Genomic DNA, 14,958 nt, shown 5'->3' on the forward strand with positions numbered 1-14,958 from the left:
GGTCAAAAGCAATACAATGTACAACAATATTTAAAAGATTTGCTTTAAATTTTGTACTTTCTGTATATAGTTTTCAAGATCTAATAAAACACAAACAACTATCCAACCAAAATGTTATGATTTAACCAATTTTACTTTAGTTCGAAGAGAGTACAGTGTATTAAAAGCAAACTTTTTATTTTAATGTCTTGCCGTAACTAGGTAGGTTTTAATGTATTGGTTAGAAAAAGGTATTTTTGGATAATAACAATATTTTAATATAGCGCTTTTTATGTTACATATAATCTATCACATTTTTTTACTTAAAGTATTTGGTTTTAACCAAAAATTCATTTCATTACCTATATTAAATGATAAATATATTCTGACCAAATAGACCCAAAGATTTTTGACAAAACCTATGTGCAATTTAAGTGTTTCGATAATCTTCATCGAATATTTAGCTCTAGAGACAATTAATGTAAAAAATGCAAACTTATACAATTGCAGTAGGTTTAGTGATGTGATGACATTTACATTTTTCTTGACAATAATAGAAAGATTATTAGCTGAAGTGACATGCTTATAGAAGTGATAATATAAATGCTGTTATGTTACAATTGTGCTTATGTACCAATCTACCAACTAATCATGTGACGCATAGGTATAATCGATTATTGTCTAAAAAATTACGATTTTCCAAATATTTGAAAATGATCCACCATTAGACCTCTTACGAAGAAGAATGATCTGGAATTTTTTTCTGATTTAATACCAATCTCAACTTTATCGCAAATATTGAAAATAAGTTATTCAATCTCAGTTACATAATTATGTAATTGGAAACAAAATTATTCCTTCTTATCAGTTGGGTTCACGGCAATGTATCACGAACTTTGGACAATAAAAACGTTACAGCATTATTTTGATTGAGTTTTACAAACATTCGATACTCTCCATCATTCCCTTTTATATACTAAATTGCGTTACTATGGGTTTAATAAAGGTTCTGTACAATTTTTTAAAACCTCCTTGTTTAACCGATGGCAGACAGTTTTATTTAATAAAGAATTTTGAGATATTGCCCCTGTAACTTTAGGTACTATAGGTTTTAAATCAAAATATAGGTATTGATAAAACAGTGTTAAATTAATAGCACTACGAAAATGACTAAAGCACTTTAATTCACTCTTCTCGAGAAAGCTTAGATCCAGCGAAATGTAACTAGAATACATTTTCCATTTAAAAACGATGAAAAAATATTAATCTGTATATCAAACGGTTATCCAAGGGTAAAAAAGTTGATTAATGTTAAATTAAATGATACATTGAAATACTGTTCATATTATTATTTATTGCCCAACGAAATTCTTGTCAATTTTGAAACAAATTTCCTAAGCTTAGTTACATAAAAAATAAAAAATTGCAATTGAACACTTTTTTAAACATTTCTTAGTCTAACAGGTAAGTTTGGTTAGGTATATCGTATTATTTTGGTGTCTCAAGTTCATAAAAGCTTTATACTTTAGGGTGGTCCACTATAAAAACAAACCATATACAAATTGTTGTCGAGTCAAAGATTTTATATAAAAGAACCTGCCTGTATAGTCAAATTTTAAATATATGACAAATTAGTGGTAGAAATCATTTATGAATTTTTGTGTTACTTAAAAACTAGTCCGACGTCATAAGGGGCAATTGAACAAGAAGCTAGTAGCGATCCTATTGCATAATTTTGAAGAAGAAGAACATATGTCAAAATTGTCCATCAAACCCTGCTACCCTGTTTCCTGTTTTTTAAACAAAAGTGACACTAATGACAGCAGTCTATCAATTAAGAGTATTTGTGATAATTATTAATTTCCTGATTGTAATGGATTCAACAAAATTTATGTGTGTTTTGTTCCACATTCCACATAGCCAATTGCAATATCTCCATAAGACTCCCGAACTGCATTATAAATTTCCATAAGTAAATAGGTATTTTATATAAATAAACACAATAAAATCATTCGTTAAATATGTTGATCCTTACCTGACTGCTTTTATACCTCTGATTTCGCCAATATTAAAACGCTCATCTCTTTTTAAAAATTCAGTTCGTGATCATAAAAATATCAATTTTCGGTAAAATTTGCGAAGTAGCTTTCACAAATCCCGATTCACACATTTTGCTTTAATTATAAGGGAAGCTATTAAATGATTATTACTAAATAATAATTTTACTTAATAAGGGAATTTGAAGATTAAGGAAAATAAGTCGTAGACTTAAAATATTTTATACGACAGTGTCACTGACAGCCTGACACTACAGACAGTGTTGACAGAGCGTCTTCTTCCAATTTTTTTCCTTTACGCAATCATTTACACATAATTTCACTACAAGGTCCTCCTTATGACGTCACAGCCGTTTTGAAATGTTATAAAAAAATCAGTTTTAAATAATTATTTTAAAACTGTTCTGACGCATTTCTCAATCTCTAATTCTGTATACACACTAGTTAGTAGGTACATGTAGAATTATATTTTCTACTTTTTGAAATTTGGTCAACAACCCTATTGTATGAAATTGTATGAACATATTACCATTCTCTCTCTCTCTCTTAAGTTAATGATTGTGTTTTAAATCTATTTCGTAAATGTGCTTTTTCTAGGTACTATTTACTGAATATTTGCAGAGAGTGACACCGTTTTTTTTTTAATAGAAGTTTTTGAGAAAAAGGGATTCAAAAGAAATTGAAAAAAATAAATTCAATGATGTTACAGCTTTGACAGTTATTATTAAAACGAAAAAACAAAAAAAGTTTATAACACAAAAACATTGAATTTTCGACATGTTTAAAGTGGGCGGTATTAAGTGATGTATTTTGGTATTTTCTATTTGTCTGCTTTTTCCAGTGTGAGATTGTTATTAAAAGATTAAGTGCTCCATTGGACCTTCAAATCAGATCATTTTCCATCTTTATCTGGGATATAAAGTGTAACCCTGCTGCATTAACAGAGGAAAATATTAGATATTGCAGAGTTAATAGATGTACTTATTAAAAAAAATATTACAATAGTCTGAATAGTTTACTGTAGTGATTACATAGAAAAGTGATTTAATTTGTAATTAAATTAGGAATGGATCTGCCTCAAAATATTCAGTTTGCTGTGAGTTTTTAAATAACTCCTTTAATATTGATTTTCAAAAAATATGTTACAGATATCGTAAATTTAAAAAAAAATCCAGTCACATCAACTTTACTTGCCACAACGTCAACACAAGATCCGCTTGTTGACTTAACATTTATGGGCATATTCGTATACAATATTTTATCATTAATTTGGCGGATCACAATAAAAACGCGATTAATTCATGGTACCTTAAAAATAACAAGAAATATTGTTAAAGTTACCATCAATAACAACACATAATTCTTAAATATTTGTTTCAAGCTGTCATTAAACTGCTCTAAAACATCCATTAAAAATAAAATAATATTATTTTTTTAATTAAGCATTAGTTTGTCTTTGTGGGTATTGTTTAGGTTATTTTGACTAAGTTCTCAAATGTTCAGTATTTTTATATTACAGGGTGTCCCGAAATTGATGCAACAAAATTTGGTCATAGATTCTTAAGACAAATTTAGAGGACCGTCTTTTTGCAAAGTGGCCTCCTCTTTCAGAGTTATAGTCCCCTGAAATCTGTCCCTAAGAATAGTCTTTTTTATATCTCAGAACCTTGTTGTACGAGAATCTCTAAATTTGATACACCGGGGTTTTATGACATGTGGAATCTGATAGTGCTACGCTTTTTGGCGGGGAACCCCTTTAAGACACATTTTCGTGGGCCCCCTTGTCTTTGGAATCAAAAAAATTTGGTCACAAATTTGAATTTCTTAAAAATTCTTAGTGAGCTAGAAAGCCATTGAATTTAGAATCTTTTTGTCTCGTGATATTTTTTTCGAAAATCGCAATGTTTTTGAGGAAAATGGTGAATCACGATATGCATTGGATCACAATTTGACATTTTTATCGAAAATATTGCGTTTTACGAAAAAAGCATCAAGAGACAAAAAGTTTCTAAATTTAATGGCTTTCTAGCGGACTAATAATTTTTAAGAAATTTAAATATGCTACCAAATTTTTTTGGCTCCAAAGACAAGGGGGCCCACGAAAAATTGTCTTAAGGGGGTTCCCCACCAAAAAACGTAGCACCATAAGATTCCACATGTCATAAAACCCCTGTGTAACAAATTTAGTGATTCTCGTACAACAGGATTCTGAGATATAAAAAAAAGATTATCCTTAGGGGCGGATTTCAGGGGCTTGTAACTCCGAAAGAGAGGGTTACTTGGCAAAAATAAAAAATACGGGTCCCATAAATTTGTCTTAAGAATCTGTGATCAAATTTTGATGCATTAATTTCGGGATACCCGATCCCTGTATACTCACATAATACGCACAATGATAGAACAACCTTGATTTATATTATCTACTTTTTGCCTTAATTTAAAGAAATGGAAATTCATGGGTTTGTTATCCGGTGTACTTTTCCATTTTATTTCCACTGAGCTCATACTTACATTATCTGCTTATTATATAACAGTCCACTTTATATACTTCAGTACGTATCACACCTGCATAAACTGTTATTCATTAGTATCCACATTTAATAGTGCAATTAAATTGCACTCCCTATATTTAATCTTGGAATATAATATACTTCGCAGTCAGTTTTTTAAAATCAGATATGTAACGGTTGTGACTGAATATACAAAATGCAGAAATATTACATCGTTATTTGTGTTTTACTTTTCTCATACAGTGTTTTTACAGAAGGTATGATGAATTTTGCTGCTTAACAACGTTAAAGATTTGACATAATGAAAAATACATATGCTTGTTTAAAAGGAAATGTACAGGGAGATTTAAAATGAGATACAAATATTTTAGGAGGTGGTAAATTTGCAAAAATAAAGATTAATCAATCACTTCTACTTACTAAATTTAGGAAAATTTATAGACATTTGGCCGCTAAAATTAATTGACAAATGAAGAAAATATTCAGCTTCTCACGAATTATTTAAGGTATATGTTTTAATATTTAAGTTTCGCTTTCCTGACTTTTGCGAGTCATTAAATATTAATAAAAATAGTGTAAATCACGGAAACAGTGGATATCTGTACAGGGTGTAACTTTCAATAGGGGTCATATTTATACGTTTTCATAATTATTTTTGCAACTTTTTTTGTAATTTCCATACCCCGCCGCTGAACAGGCTAGTATAACCTCAAAAAACAGCTTGCACGAGGATGCTTGGGCATGCGTTGTGGTTAAATCTCTATTAAATCATCTTTCTTGATTCGAAGACATGATTGTTCATAATATCACATAGAAATTTAACAATGAATACACACAAACACTTTCTCGTAAACCAAGAAACAGATTCAACCATTGTCGTTTCACTGAATGAACGTTTGGTGTTTGTTTTTTGCCTGCCTAGCGCCCTGTTCCCATATCATATCAGGTGGATCGATGTTATGAAGATACAACTTGACTAAACTTGTTCGCGAATTATTTACCGTTCAACGTTCAGACATGGAATGAGCTCCACTACTAGTCTGGTAACGTTGCCACTGCGCATCTGAAACTCGCGGACAAATTGAATTAGGTCAAGCTAGAATCCTTTAAAATAGCTATGTATTATTAAATTTAATGATGATTTATATCCGCGGTGTATCAAGACAATTAAATGTATGTAAAACTAATGTTCACAAAACTTGAAAATTTAGATCCCAACGCACGTTTATAATTTTGCCGCTGGTTGGTGAATGGCTTTGCAGAAGATAATAATTTGCTTCAAAAATTGTTTTGTACCGACGAATCTTGATTTACAAGGAATGGAGCTCTAAATTTTCATAATTTATATGTGTGAAGTGATGAGAACCTAAAGAAACACGACAATAATGACATTACCTGATAGCCACAGCAATCAACATCTTGTTTTCATCGCCTACTTAATTCAATGTTTTAAATCCGTGATACTGAAACATACCGAAACATACAAATGCAAATAATGCCATTTTTCTCAAGAATGGCTTTCTGTAGCCGATTTTCTCAAGAGACAATATTTTTTTTTAAATAAAACGTCCTTTTCAATGTTGATGCCCGTTATAAAAAAATACGACCACTGTAAAAGTTTTGACCACTAAAAGGAAGAGGTAACCGGAGAAAACTGTCACCCAGTACATCGATTTGACTAAAACTTTAAGAAATAGTATGCCATAATAGTCCAAATAAATATGCCAAATATTAACGCGATCGGTAAAAGGGTTATGAAGTTATTAATTAAATTAGTTTTATTTTTAACAACTTTGAAGATTTGTAGCTCAAAATACTCCAAAATATTTTTTTTAACTTTTTTTTCGTAGATCGTATTTATTTATCATCGTGAATATGCAGTCAAACGTTGTAGGTGAAATTGCGGACACCCTGCATGTGCTGTTAAGTTTGTCGCTACACTGTGTATACTTGTACTATCGGAACTTGTTTGGATTTTCCAAGTATAAATTATAAAACTTTAAATTACGCTTCATATAACATCGTTGTTTACAGATATAAATATTTATTAGTTAGAATTCCGCATCTAAACAGAATTATTCAATCTTCCCATTTAAAATTTTAATACCAAAGACGTTTTTAAGAAAGATGCAGTTAGTCTCTGTCGTCAAGGTGCAGTGATTAAATTTATAAAATGCAGAAACATTGGATGTTTATTGTTTATATAATATTTATATTGAGTAGTGCTTTTGGTGAAGGTATATGTGCTATATTTCTCGGTCTTACAACAAAAAGTCATGATGTATAAGTTTAGTTTATATACTTGTTTCTTAACAATTTACCTGAAAAAATATTTGTAGTGGGCTATGAAATCAATTAGTCATTTTAAACAAACATTTAAAATAATTATTAACACTTTGGTAACACTCAAGAAATTAACCTACTCCAGAAAATTATTATAATGTTGTTTTACTACTAGTATTTGTGTAACTATGCTTTCAGCTTTTGCTTAAGTATATAATATATAAAAAATAAACCTATGGTGATAATTTATGTAGTACAATAATTTAATTTTCCAATTAAGTTCGGTACTTTTATTTGTCCAACTTTTGGTTTAAGTATTCTTTTCGTTTTGGGAGTGATTTCGTTTCAAAATCATTCTTTCATTACCTGTCATTTGTCGCATGAAAGTTTTGTTCTTTAGTGAATTAGTTTTTTGTAGATCTCCCTTACATACCCAACTATGGCGTTCGTTGTATGAGATGCATCTGTACAGCGACTATAGGAGATTGTGATCTTACTCTAGGATGTAAAGAGGGATATTGTGGTCCTTTTAGAATATCTAGGGTGTATTGGATTGATGCCGGTAACATCACCCTTCCACAGGATACTCCTGAGAGAAATAATGGTAATTAAATAGCGATAAAACACTACACTTATTTTTAAAATTTTTCAACATCCTGTATCTCGAAATCTAAGCGTTTTCGGCAACATGTTTATAGGAACTTTTTTCTTTAAATACCATCAGAAATTGTGTCCTGAAGTTACGTACCGTACTTAGGAAACCCCCTGTATATACAGGCTGTTGTATAAGTGTGTACAAAAAATTTAGGACTGCATTCCTTAGAAAATTTTTTTAATTGGAGTCCGCCCTAAAAAGTTACAGTCCAAAAGGGCATATTGTAAACTGATTTAGTAAAAACTGTTGAATATAATCAAACGAAATTTGGAATAATTATAGTAGGTACTTCATCAATATCATCATATTTTACTGACATATTTTCCATTTTCCTGGTTTGCTATAAGGGGGTGAAAAAACTACCTCATGTCTTTATTCTTTCAGATATCTTAAGCAAAATAATATTTTAAGATGCCTTTGTTTATTTAGAAACTTTTTTGTCTTTTAGAAAAACTTTGTATTGTTAGTTTTTGAGAAAAAATATTTTTTTGGAAGTGTTCATTTCAATTTCTTGAAATGTGAAACTGAAGCTATTTTGAATAACTTTTATAAAATTAATGCCATTTCTACTTACCTACATTATTTTAAAGTATACATTATTATTTACTTACTCCTTATTTAAAAAAAAATAAACCAGTTTACACCATCCCCTTTTAATGGACTGTCACTTTTTAGGGGAGGCTTCGATAAAAAAAACATTGTATGAAAGACCCCCCTAAAATTTTCCAAGGAATGCAGTCCTGAATTTTTGTACACACTTATGCAACACCCCACCGTAAGCTTTTATATATAATATTTTTCTTTTTCTTGTAGCATATGAAGATTGTGCTTTGGAGTATAATTGTGCCCAAAGAATATTATTGGGATACTTTCATCAATATGCAAGAGTAAGTGATGTTTCAATTTTTATAACGAATTTACTTCTATCATTGTCGTCATATTAAAGGTTTATTTAAAAATGATGTAAATCTACATTAAAAACTAAAAGAAATGTATTTTTTAATTCTACAAGTCCACTGTTCAACTCTGATTTAATATTTGTAAACATAGGTACTGGGTTATAACTACCCACTCCTTATTTTAGTACAAAAAATTCGACATTACCAAGATTTAGATCTGCTGCAAATGAGAAATTACAAAAAATCAAGAAATACTTGGTAGATTTTATGAATAAAGTTTAAATTCATTGAAGTTTTTGAATATTCATGCAATTGTAAAAGTTTGTAAAATATTTTTCGCGATAATAGAGAATCGAATTAAAATTGTTATATTAGTTACAAAAAAGTTAATTTAAATTATTTACAGGATACCTAGATAAAATTGTTTTTTATGTAATAATTAATAGCATTTCAGGTAAAGTACAATACTATTTTCTTGATTTTATATTTTGTTAAATTTATCTACATATACAGTATATTTTGGTACAGTAAACTGAATTTACCAACATTGATAGACATTGAAGAAAAGCGACATTGAAAATTATTTTTAAAATTTTGTTTCAATGATTGGTTAACGCCTAACAATACACATTTAAACAATGGCATAACTAATGATAAACGATTATTTCATTTTCTTGTATTTTAGTCAAGAAGCAACATTTACCTCTAAAAGAAACTTATCATGACCGAGAATGTATTTATAAATTCATATTTAATTTTGAACCTAACTTGAAAAACCGGGCCTTAATCATGCAAAAGCATTTAATTTTTACTGATTAGTCACGATTAAAGTCTTACCAGCATCACAAATTGCCTTCTGTTATAAAACTATTCAATCTTAAATTTTATTCTCAATAGGCCAGTCATTATATAATTTTTCGGGAAAAAAATACTATTAAAAGTTTCTCTGCGGAATATTGTTCAGAAACGTGTTATAAACAAAATATCAAAAAATCAACTTGAGACTAGTTGGGAAACTTTGTTAAAACAATGGTCAAAATTATGGAAAAGTGGTTGTTTGACTCGCGTAAAAAAACTTATTCATAGAGAAAAAAGGTTTATACAAAAAAGGTAGGTATTAAATAAATCTGTAAAATAAGACAAGTCCGATTAAATTCCGATAATTTGTTTATGCGCAAGAGCTCAAAAATGGTCGAAATTGTCCGCTTTTTTCAATTGCTAATAATTAATGCAATTTTCATCGCAGACACTTGTAATTCAGGATTTTTGAAGCTTTTTGCACCCTTAATAAGTGGTAAAAATTTCAGCCCAAAAACTTCATTAGCTTGGCGTTGGCGGAATTTGTTATCTAAGAAGATGCTATTTTCAATTCATTTTTCCCAAGCTCACAGGCGTTGTAGGGTTTCGATCATTAGTTGTTTTTGTACCTAAATAGTTGTATTGACATATGCATTTACTGATAATTTAATTTTTCAAATTTAATTTGTTTAAAAATGACTGAAAAAATGTTAATATTTATTACATCGTTAAGCGCGCATGCTAAGCCTCGCCTTCCCCACTCGTTCGCTAGACCAAGTAATAGAACGCATCGCCGCTATCTTCTTTTTCGAAATTAAATAGTTGAATTCACCTTAATGTTAATGTAGGACATGAAAATATAGCTCTTAATGTATACTCTCTCCAAATTTCGGCTCTTAATATTAATAATTAAGGTCACTGCGATTAAATAAATAAAAAAAATTATCTCAGCTTCTAATCAACTTACAACAACGATTTTTTTTTAAATTCGAAGAAAACTAAAGTAAAGAGGTTACTATTTTATTTTATAATAATTACCTATCTTAACAATTTAATAAATATTAACATTTTTTCAGTCAATTTTAAACAAATTAAATTTGAAAAACTAAATTCTCAGTAAATGCCTATGTCAATACAACTATTTAGGTACAAAAACAACTAATGATCAAAACCCTACAACGCCTGTGAGCTTGGGAAAAATGAATTGAAAATAGCATCTTCTTAGATAACAAATTCCGCCAACGCCAAACCAATGAAGCTTTCGAGCTGAAATTTTTACCACTTATTAAGGGTGTAAAAAGCCTCAAAAATCCTGAATTACAAGTGTCTGCGATGAAAATTGCATTAATTATTAGCAATTGAAAAAAACGGCAATTTTCGACCATTTTTGAGCTCTTGTGCATAAACAAATTATCGGAATTTAATCGGACTTTTTTCATTTTATAGGCTTATTTAATACCTACCTTTTTTGTATAAACTTTTTTTCGCTATGAATAATAGCTTTTTTACGTGAGTCAAAAAACCACTTTTCCATAACTTTGACCACTGTTAAAACAAAGTTTCCCAACTAGCCTCGAGTAGATTTTTTGATATTTTATTTATAACAGGTTTCCGAACAATATTCCGCAGAGAAACTTTTAATAGTATTTTTTTCCCGAAACAGGCTCTTTCATGTCTATAATGACTGGGCTACATAGGCAACTATCATAATGTCCTGTTACTCTTACTTTCTTCACTTATTTCGGAAACCGATTCATATCATCCTTGTTTCAATTTTCTTACAGGACTGCAATAGTGACGGTGTCACTAATTGTGACGATTACGCCATGCTTCACGTTAATGGAAGAGGCCAGTGCCACCCACCCGTAAACAGAACCGAAAGGGGTAAAGCCTGGTGGGATAAATACACTAAATGCGACCCATTAGATAGAGCAGAGTTTAGGTTTCAACAGTTCTAACCACAGAGCACCGTTCTAACTATTCTACTTCCGTTAAGTTCAAAGTCGACTTGTGCTTTATTTAACTTTTTCCTCTTTTAACTATTTTTAATTACTCCTCCTTCATAATTAAATAGCTTATTATATTTCTCCTCTATTTACAGAGCCTCTATTTGATTAAATGTCAATACACTTACTACTAATCCTTAGTAATTATGATAACAAAATTAAACACATTTTGCTTGTCTCCGTTTACTGGTATTGAATAAATGAGATCATATTTACACAAAAATGTATGAGAGAAATTCATTTGAGTAAAACGATTTGTTTAAAAAGTGACTACGCAAATATTATCCTATTTTTCGGCATAGTTTCCATGTTTTGTAACACGCCTGGTCTATACAGTTAAGTAACTCTGATAAAAAGGCTTACGTTTTTGGAAGTGGAGGTAAGATAGTAGATAAAGGTGGAAAATGATGTCGATGACATTCCCTTATATGTAATTAAAGAAATATATAAATATCTAAATTAAATATGCTACGTGGGCCCTTATCAAGACTGGTCAGAACTTGAACTTGAAGGTGATCTGTTCTTTGTGACTCCACCAATTACTAATTGAATATATCTATAATTTAAAAAAANTTCGGAAACCGATTCATATCATCCTTGTTTCAATTTTCTTACAGGACTGCAATAGTGACGGTGTCACTAATTGTGACGATTACGCCATGCTTCACGTTAATGGAAGAGGCCAGTGCCACCCACCCGTAAACAGAACCGAAAGGGGTAAAGCCTGGTGGGATAAATACACTAAATGTGACCCATTAGATAGAGCAGAGTTTAGGTTTCAACAGTTCTAACCACAGAGCACCGTTCTAACTATTCTACTTCCGTTAAGTTCAAAGTCGACTTGTGCTTTATTTAACTTTTTCCTCTTTTAACTATTTTTAATTACTCCTCCTTCATAATTAAATAGCTTATTATATTTCTCCTCTATTTACAGAGCTAATTAGATTAAATGTCAACACACTTACTAATCCTTAGTAATTATGATAACAAAATTAAACACATTTTGCTTGTCTCCGTTTACTGGTATTGAATAAATGAGATCATATTTACACAAAAATGTATGAGAAAAAATCATTTGAGTAAAAGGATTTGTTTAAAAAGTGACTACGCAAATATTATCTTATTTTTCGGCATAGTTTTCCTGTTTTGTAACACGCCTGGTCTATAAAGTTAAGGTTGACTCTGATAAAAAGGCTTACGTTTTTGGAAGAGGTGGTAAGATGGTAGATAAAGGTGGAAAATGATGAATATCTAAATTAAATGTGCAATGTGGACCCTTATCAAGACGGGTCAGAACTTGAACGTGAAGGTGTTCTGTTCTTTGTGACTCCACTAATTACTAATTGAATATATCTGATTTAAAAAAATACTGAGTACTCTATTGAGGTAATGAATGTGTTAATTTATTACATAAAACATATACAAGGTGTGATATATCTACGATTTAATCACACTCATTCTAATCTGACGGAATGCGCGTAGTAAGACCAGAAGGAGCTACAGTGAAGCATGTCCTTTGTCTCCGTCTACATGAACCGGTTTTAAAGAATTTTGACACCGGAGGATCGCCGAATGATAACTCCAAGTGTACAATGATTGCAATGGGAATTATAGGCGAGCCACTCTCAGAGTAAGAAGAGCGCCAGAAGAAAGGGCCCTAGCCGGCGGGGCCCAGCCAGGACAAAAGGAGGTCCCACAAAGCGCCTACACCGGCCGCAATTGCGGTCGGGGTAGACGACGGANTTTCGGCATAGTTTTCCTGTTTTGTAACACGCCTGGTCTATAAAGTTAAGGTTGACTCTGATAAAAAGGCTTACGTTTTTGGAAGTGGAGGTAAGATAGTAGATAAAGGTGGAAAATGATGTCGATGACATTCCCTTATATGTAATTAAAGAAATATATAAATATCTAAATTAAATATGCTACGTGGGCCCTTATCAAGACTGGTCAGAACTTGAACTTGAAGGTGATCTGTTCTTTGTGACTCCACCAATTACTAATTGAATATATCTATAATTTAAAAAAATAACTGAGTACTCTATTAACGAGGTAATGAATATGTTAATTTATTACATAAAACATAAATAAGGTGCGATAGATCTACGATTTAATCACACTCCAATCTGACGGAAGGGCGTAGTAAGACCAGAAGAAGCTGCAGTGAAGCATGTTCTTTGTCTCCGTCTACATGAACCAGTATTAAAGAATTTTGACACTGGAGGATCGCCGAATGAACTCCAAGTGTGCAATGATTGCAATGGGAATTAGAGGGGAGCCACTCTCAGAGTGTTCACATGCGTATCTTATGGACTAACTAACCTGACGAATGCAATGGATATAAAGATATAAAAGGCGAATAGGTATACCTCCAGTACTAATCCTATCAGCATGAAGCCTTGGAATGCATTTGACTTGATGTTAAACGTCGTAAGCAAACTCACAAAACGAATCTACGGATAGTAACGTCTCAATATGTCAATCAGTATCGAAATTCATCATAATAAACAGATATGATCATCAAGTCAGATTGAAATTCGAATTTTAAACAAAATTTATTGATTGGCACCAACTAGCCATTTGAGTTATGGTGTACAGACAACATGCTTACTTAGGGGTTTTATTTCCAGTTTAAAACGCATAACATTTAAATTAGAAGCTTCATCAAGGGTGTAAAAATACTTCTTATATTTCGACCTCAAACCAACTAACCAAAAAGAAAAAATAACAACCATTGAGATGGAAGCAATGTTCATAACGTTTTGTCATGATCTCTCCTTCGTGAAACTGGAGACATAAAGCTGGTTAACTTTTAGGATGTCAGTGGTACACTTTCAAAAAATAGGTGAAATTGTGACTAGTATTCGCTACAGTTTCATGCTAGTGAAGGGAAAGGAAGTTGGATAATGCAATAATTTAGAATGTATAGCATTCTAAATTATTGCATTAGAGTAAAGATGCCTATTATGAGACACCTTTTTTGAAAAAATCATGGTTCTTTTCAATTTTAACATTTTTATTGGAAAATTAACGTTTTTCTGTAGGGAATTTAATCTAGATCCTTAAAAAAAAAAACGCGAGAACGCCTCAAATGTATATTTCAGTTTTTAAGTTAGATTTTATCAAAAAAGTAATATTTGCCTAATCGAAAAAGGGATTCCCAATTTGAGACAGTATGGGTTCTCAATATGAGACAATCTCAAATTAGGGAATAAAGCTGAAATTGACCTATTGTTTGCCCAAACATATTTTTATTGAATAAACAGAACATAAAACATGTTTAGGTATGTCTTTCTCAAAAACAAAAAAAAACATTTTTTTCTTTAAACAAAGTAACATTTTCTCTTAAAACAACGAATAGGTAATTCTGTGAACAAAATAAAAAAAGTTTAGGTTTTCAATCTTAACAACAAACGGCACAAATAAACTTTTTTGATTTTATTTCTCCACATTCTAGATGTGCCCATTTGAAGCAGACCTGGCATTTCTCCCACTTTTCACCTCGCGTATCTTCGGAATACAAACCGGCGCAATATGGACATTCTGCATCGTCTTCCTCGTTTTCTGAAGAAAAATCCATGGTGTGCGAAACAGTGTCATCATCTTCACTGGACGTTGATGATTCAGTAAAAATTTTCCTTTTCACAAACCTTTTCCCAGTTCCTTTGCCTTTTGCAGCAATTTTTCTTGGCTCTCTTTGTTTTTCCTTTTTTTTGCCTGCATTTCTTTTTTTCTCTTCAAAGCTTCTTCTATTTGTAGTTTGTATGGAGAAGA

The 14,958-nt window shown here is 31.1% G+C and overlaps 1 protein-coding gene across 3 annotated transcripts; it reads left to right on the forward strand.

Moving 5' to 3' along the window:
• Positions 1-4,703: 4,703 nt before the first annotated feature.
• LOC108908068 (lysozyme-like) lies at positions 4,704-11,753 on the forward strand. Of its 3 annotated transcripts, none has more exons than XM_018711979.2 (4): positions 4,704-4,803; positions 7,248-7,433; positions 8,298-8,371; positions 10,966-11,753. In XM_018711979.2, exons 1-4 carry the CDS (start codon positions 4,743-4,745, stop codon positions 11,137-11,139), a joined length of 495 nt encoding a protein of 164 aa, XP_018567495.1. In that variant the 5' UTR covers positions 4,704-4,742; the 3' UTR covers positions 11,140-11,753. The 3 variants fall into 3 exon arrangements, with proteins under 3 accessions (XP_018567495.1, XP_018567494.1, XP_018567496.1); XM_018711978.2 differs by lacking the exon at positions 4,704-4,803 and adding an exon at positions 6,613-6,783; XM_018711980.2 differs by lacking the exon at positions 4,704-4,803 and adding an exon at positions 6,613-6,697.
• Positions 11,754-14,958: the final 3,205 nt, after the last annotated feature.

The sequence above is a fragment of the Anoplophora glabripennis genome, unplaced genomic scaffold (assembly GCF_000390285.2).
Source record: "Anoplophora glabripennis isolate ALB-LARVAE unplaced genomic scaffold, Agla_2.0 scaffold152, whole genome shotgun sequence".
Classification (NCBI taxonomy): domain Eukaryota; kingdom Metazoa; phylum Arthropoda; class Insecta; order Coleoptera; family Cerambycidae; genus Anoplophora; species Anoplophora glabripennis.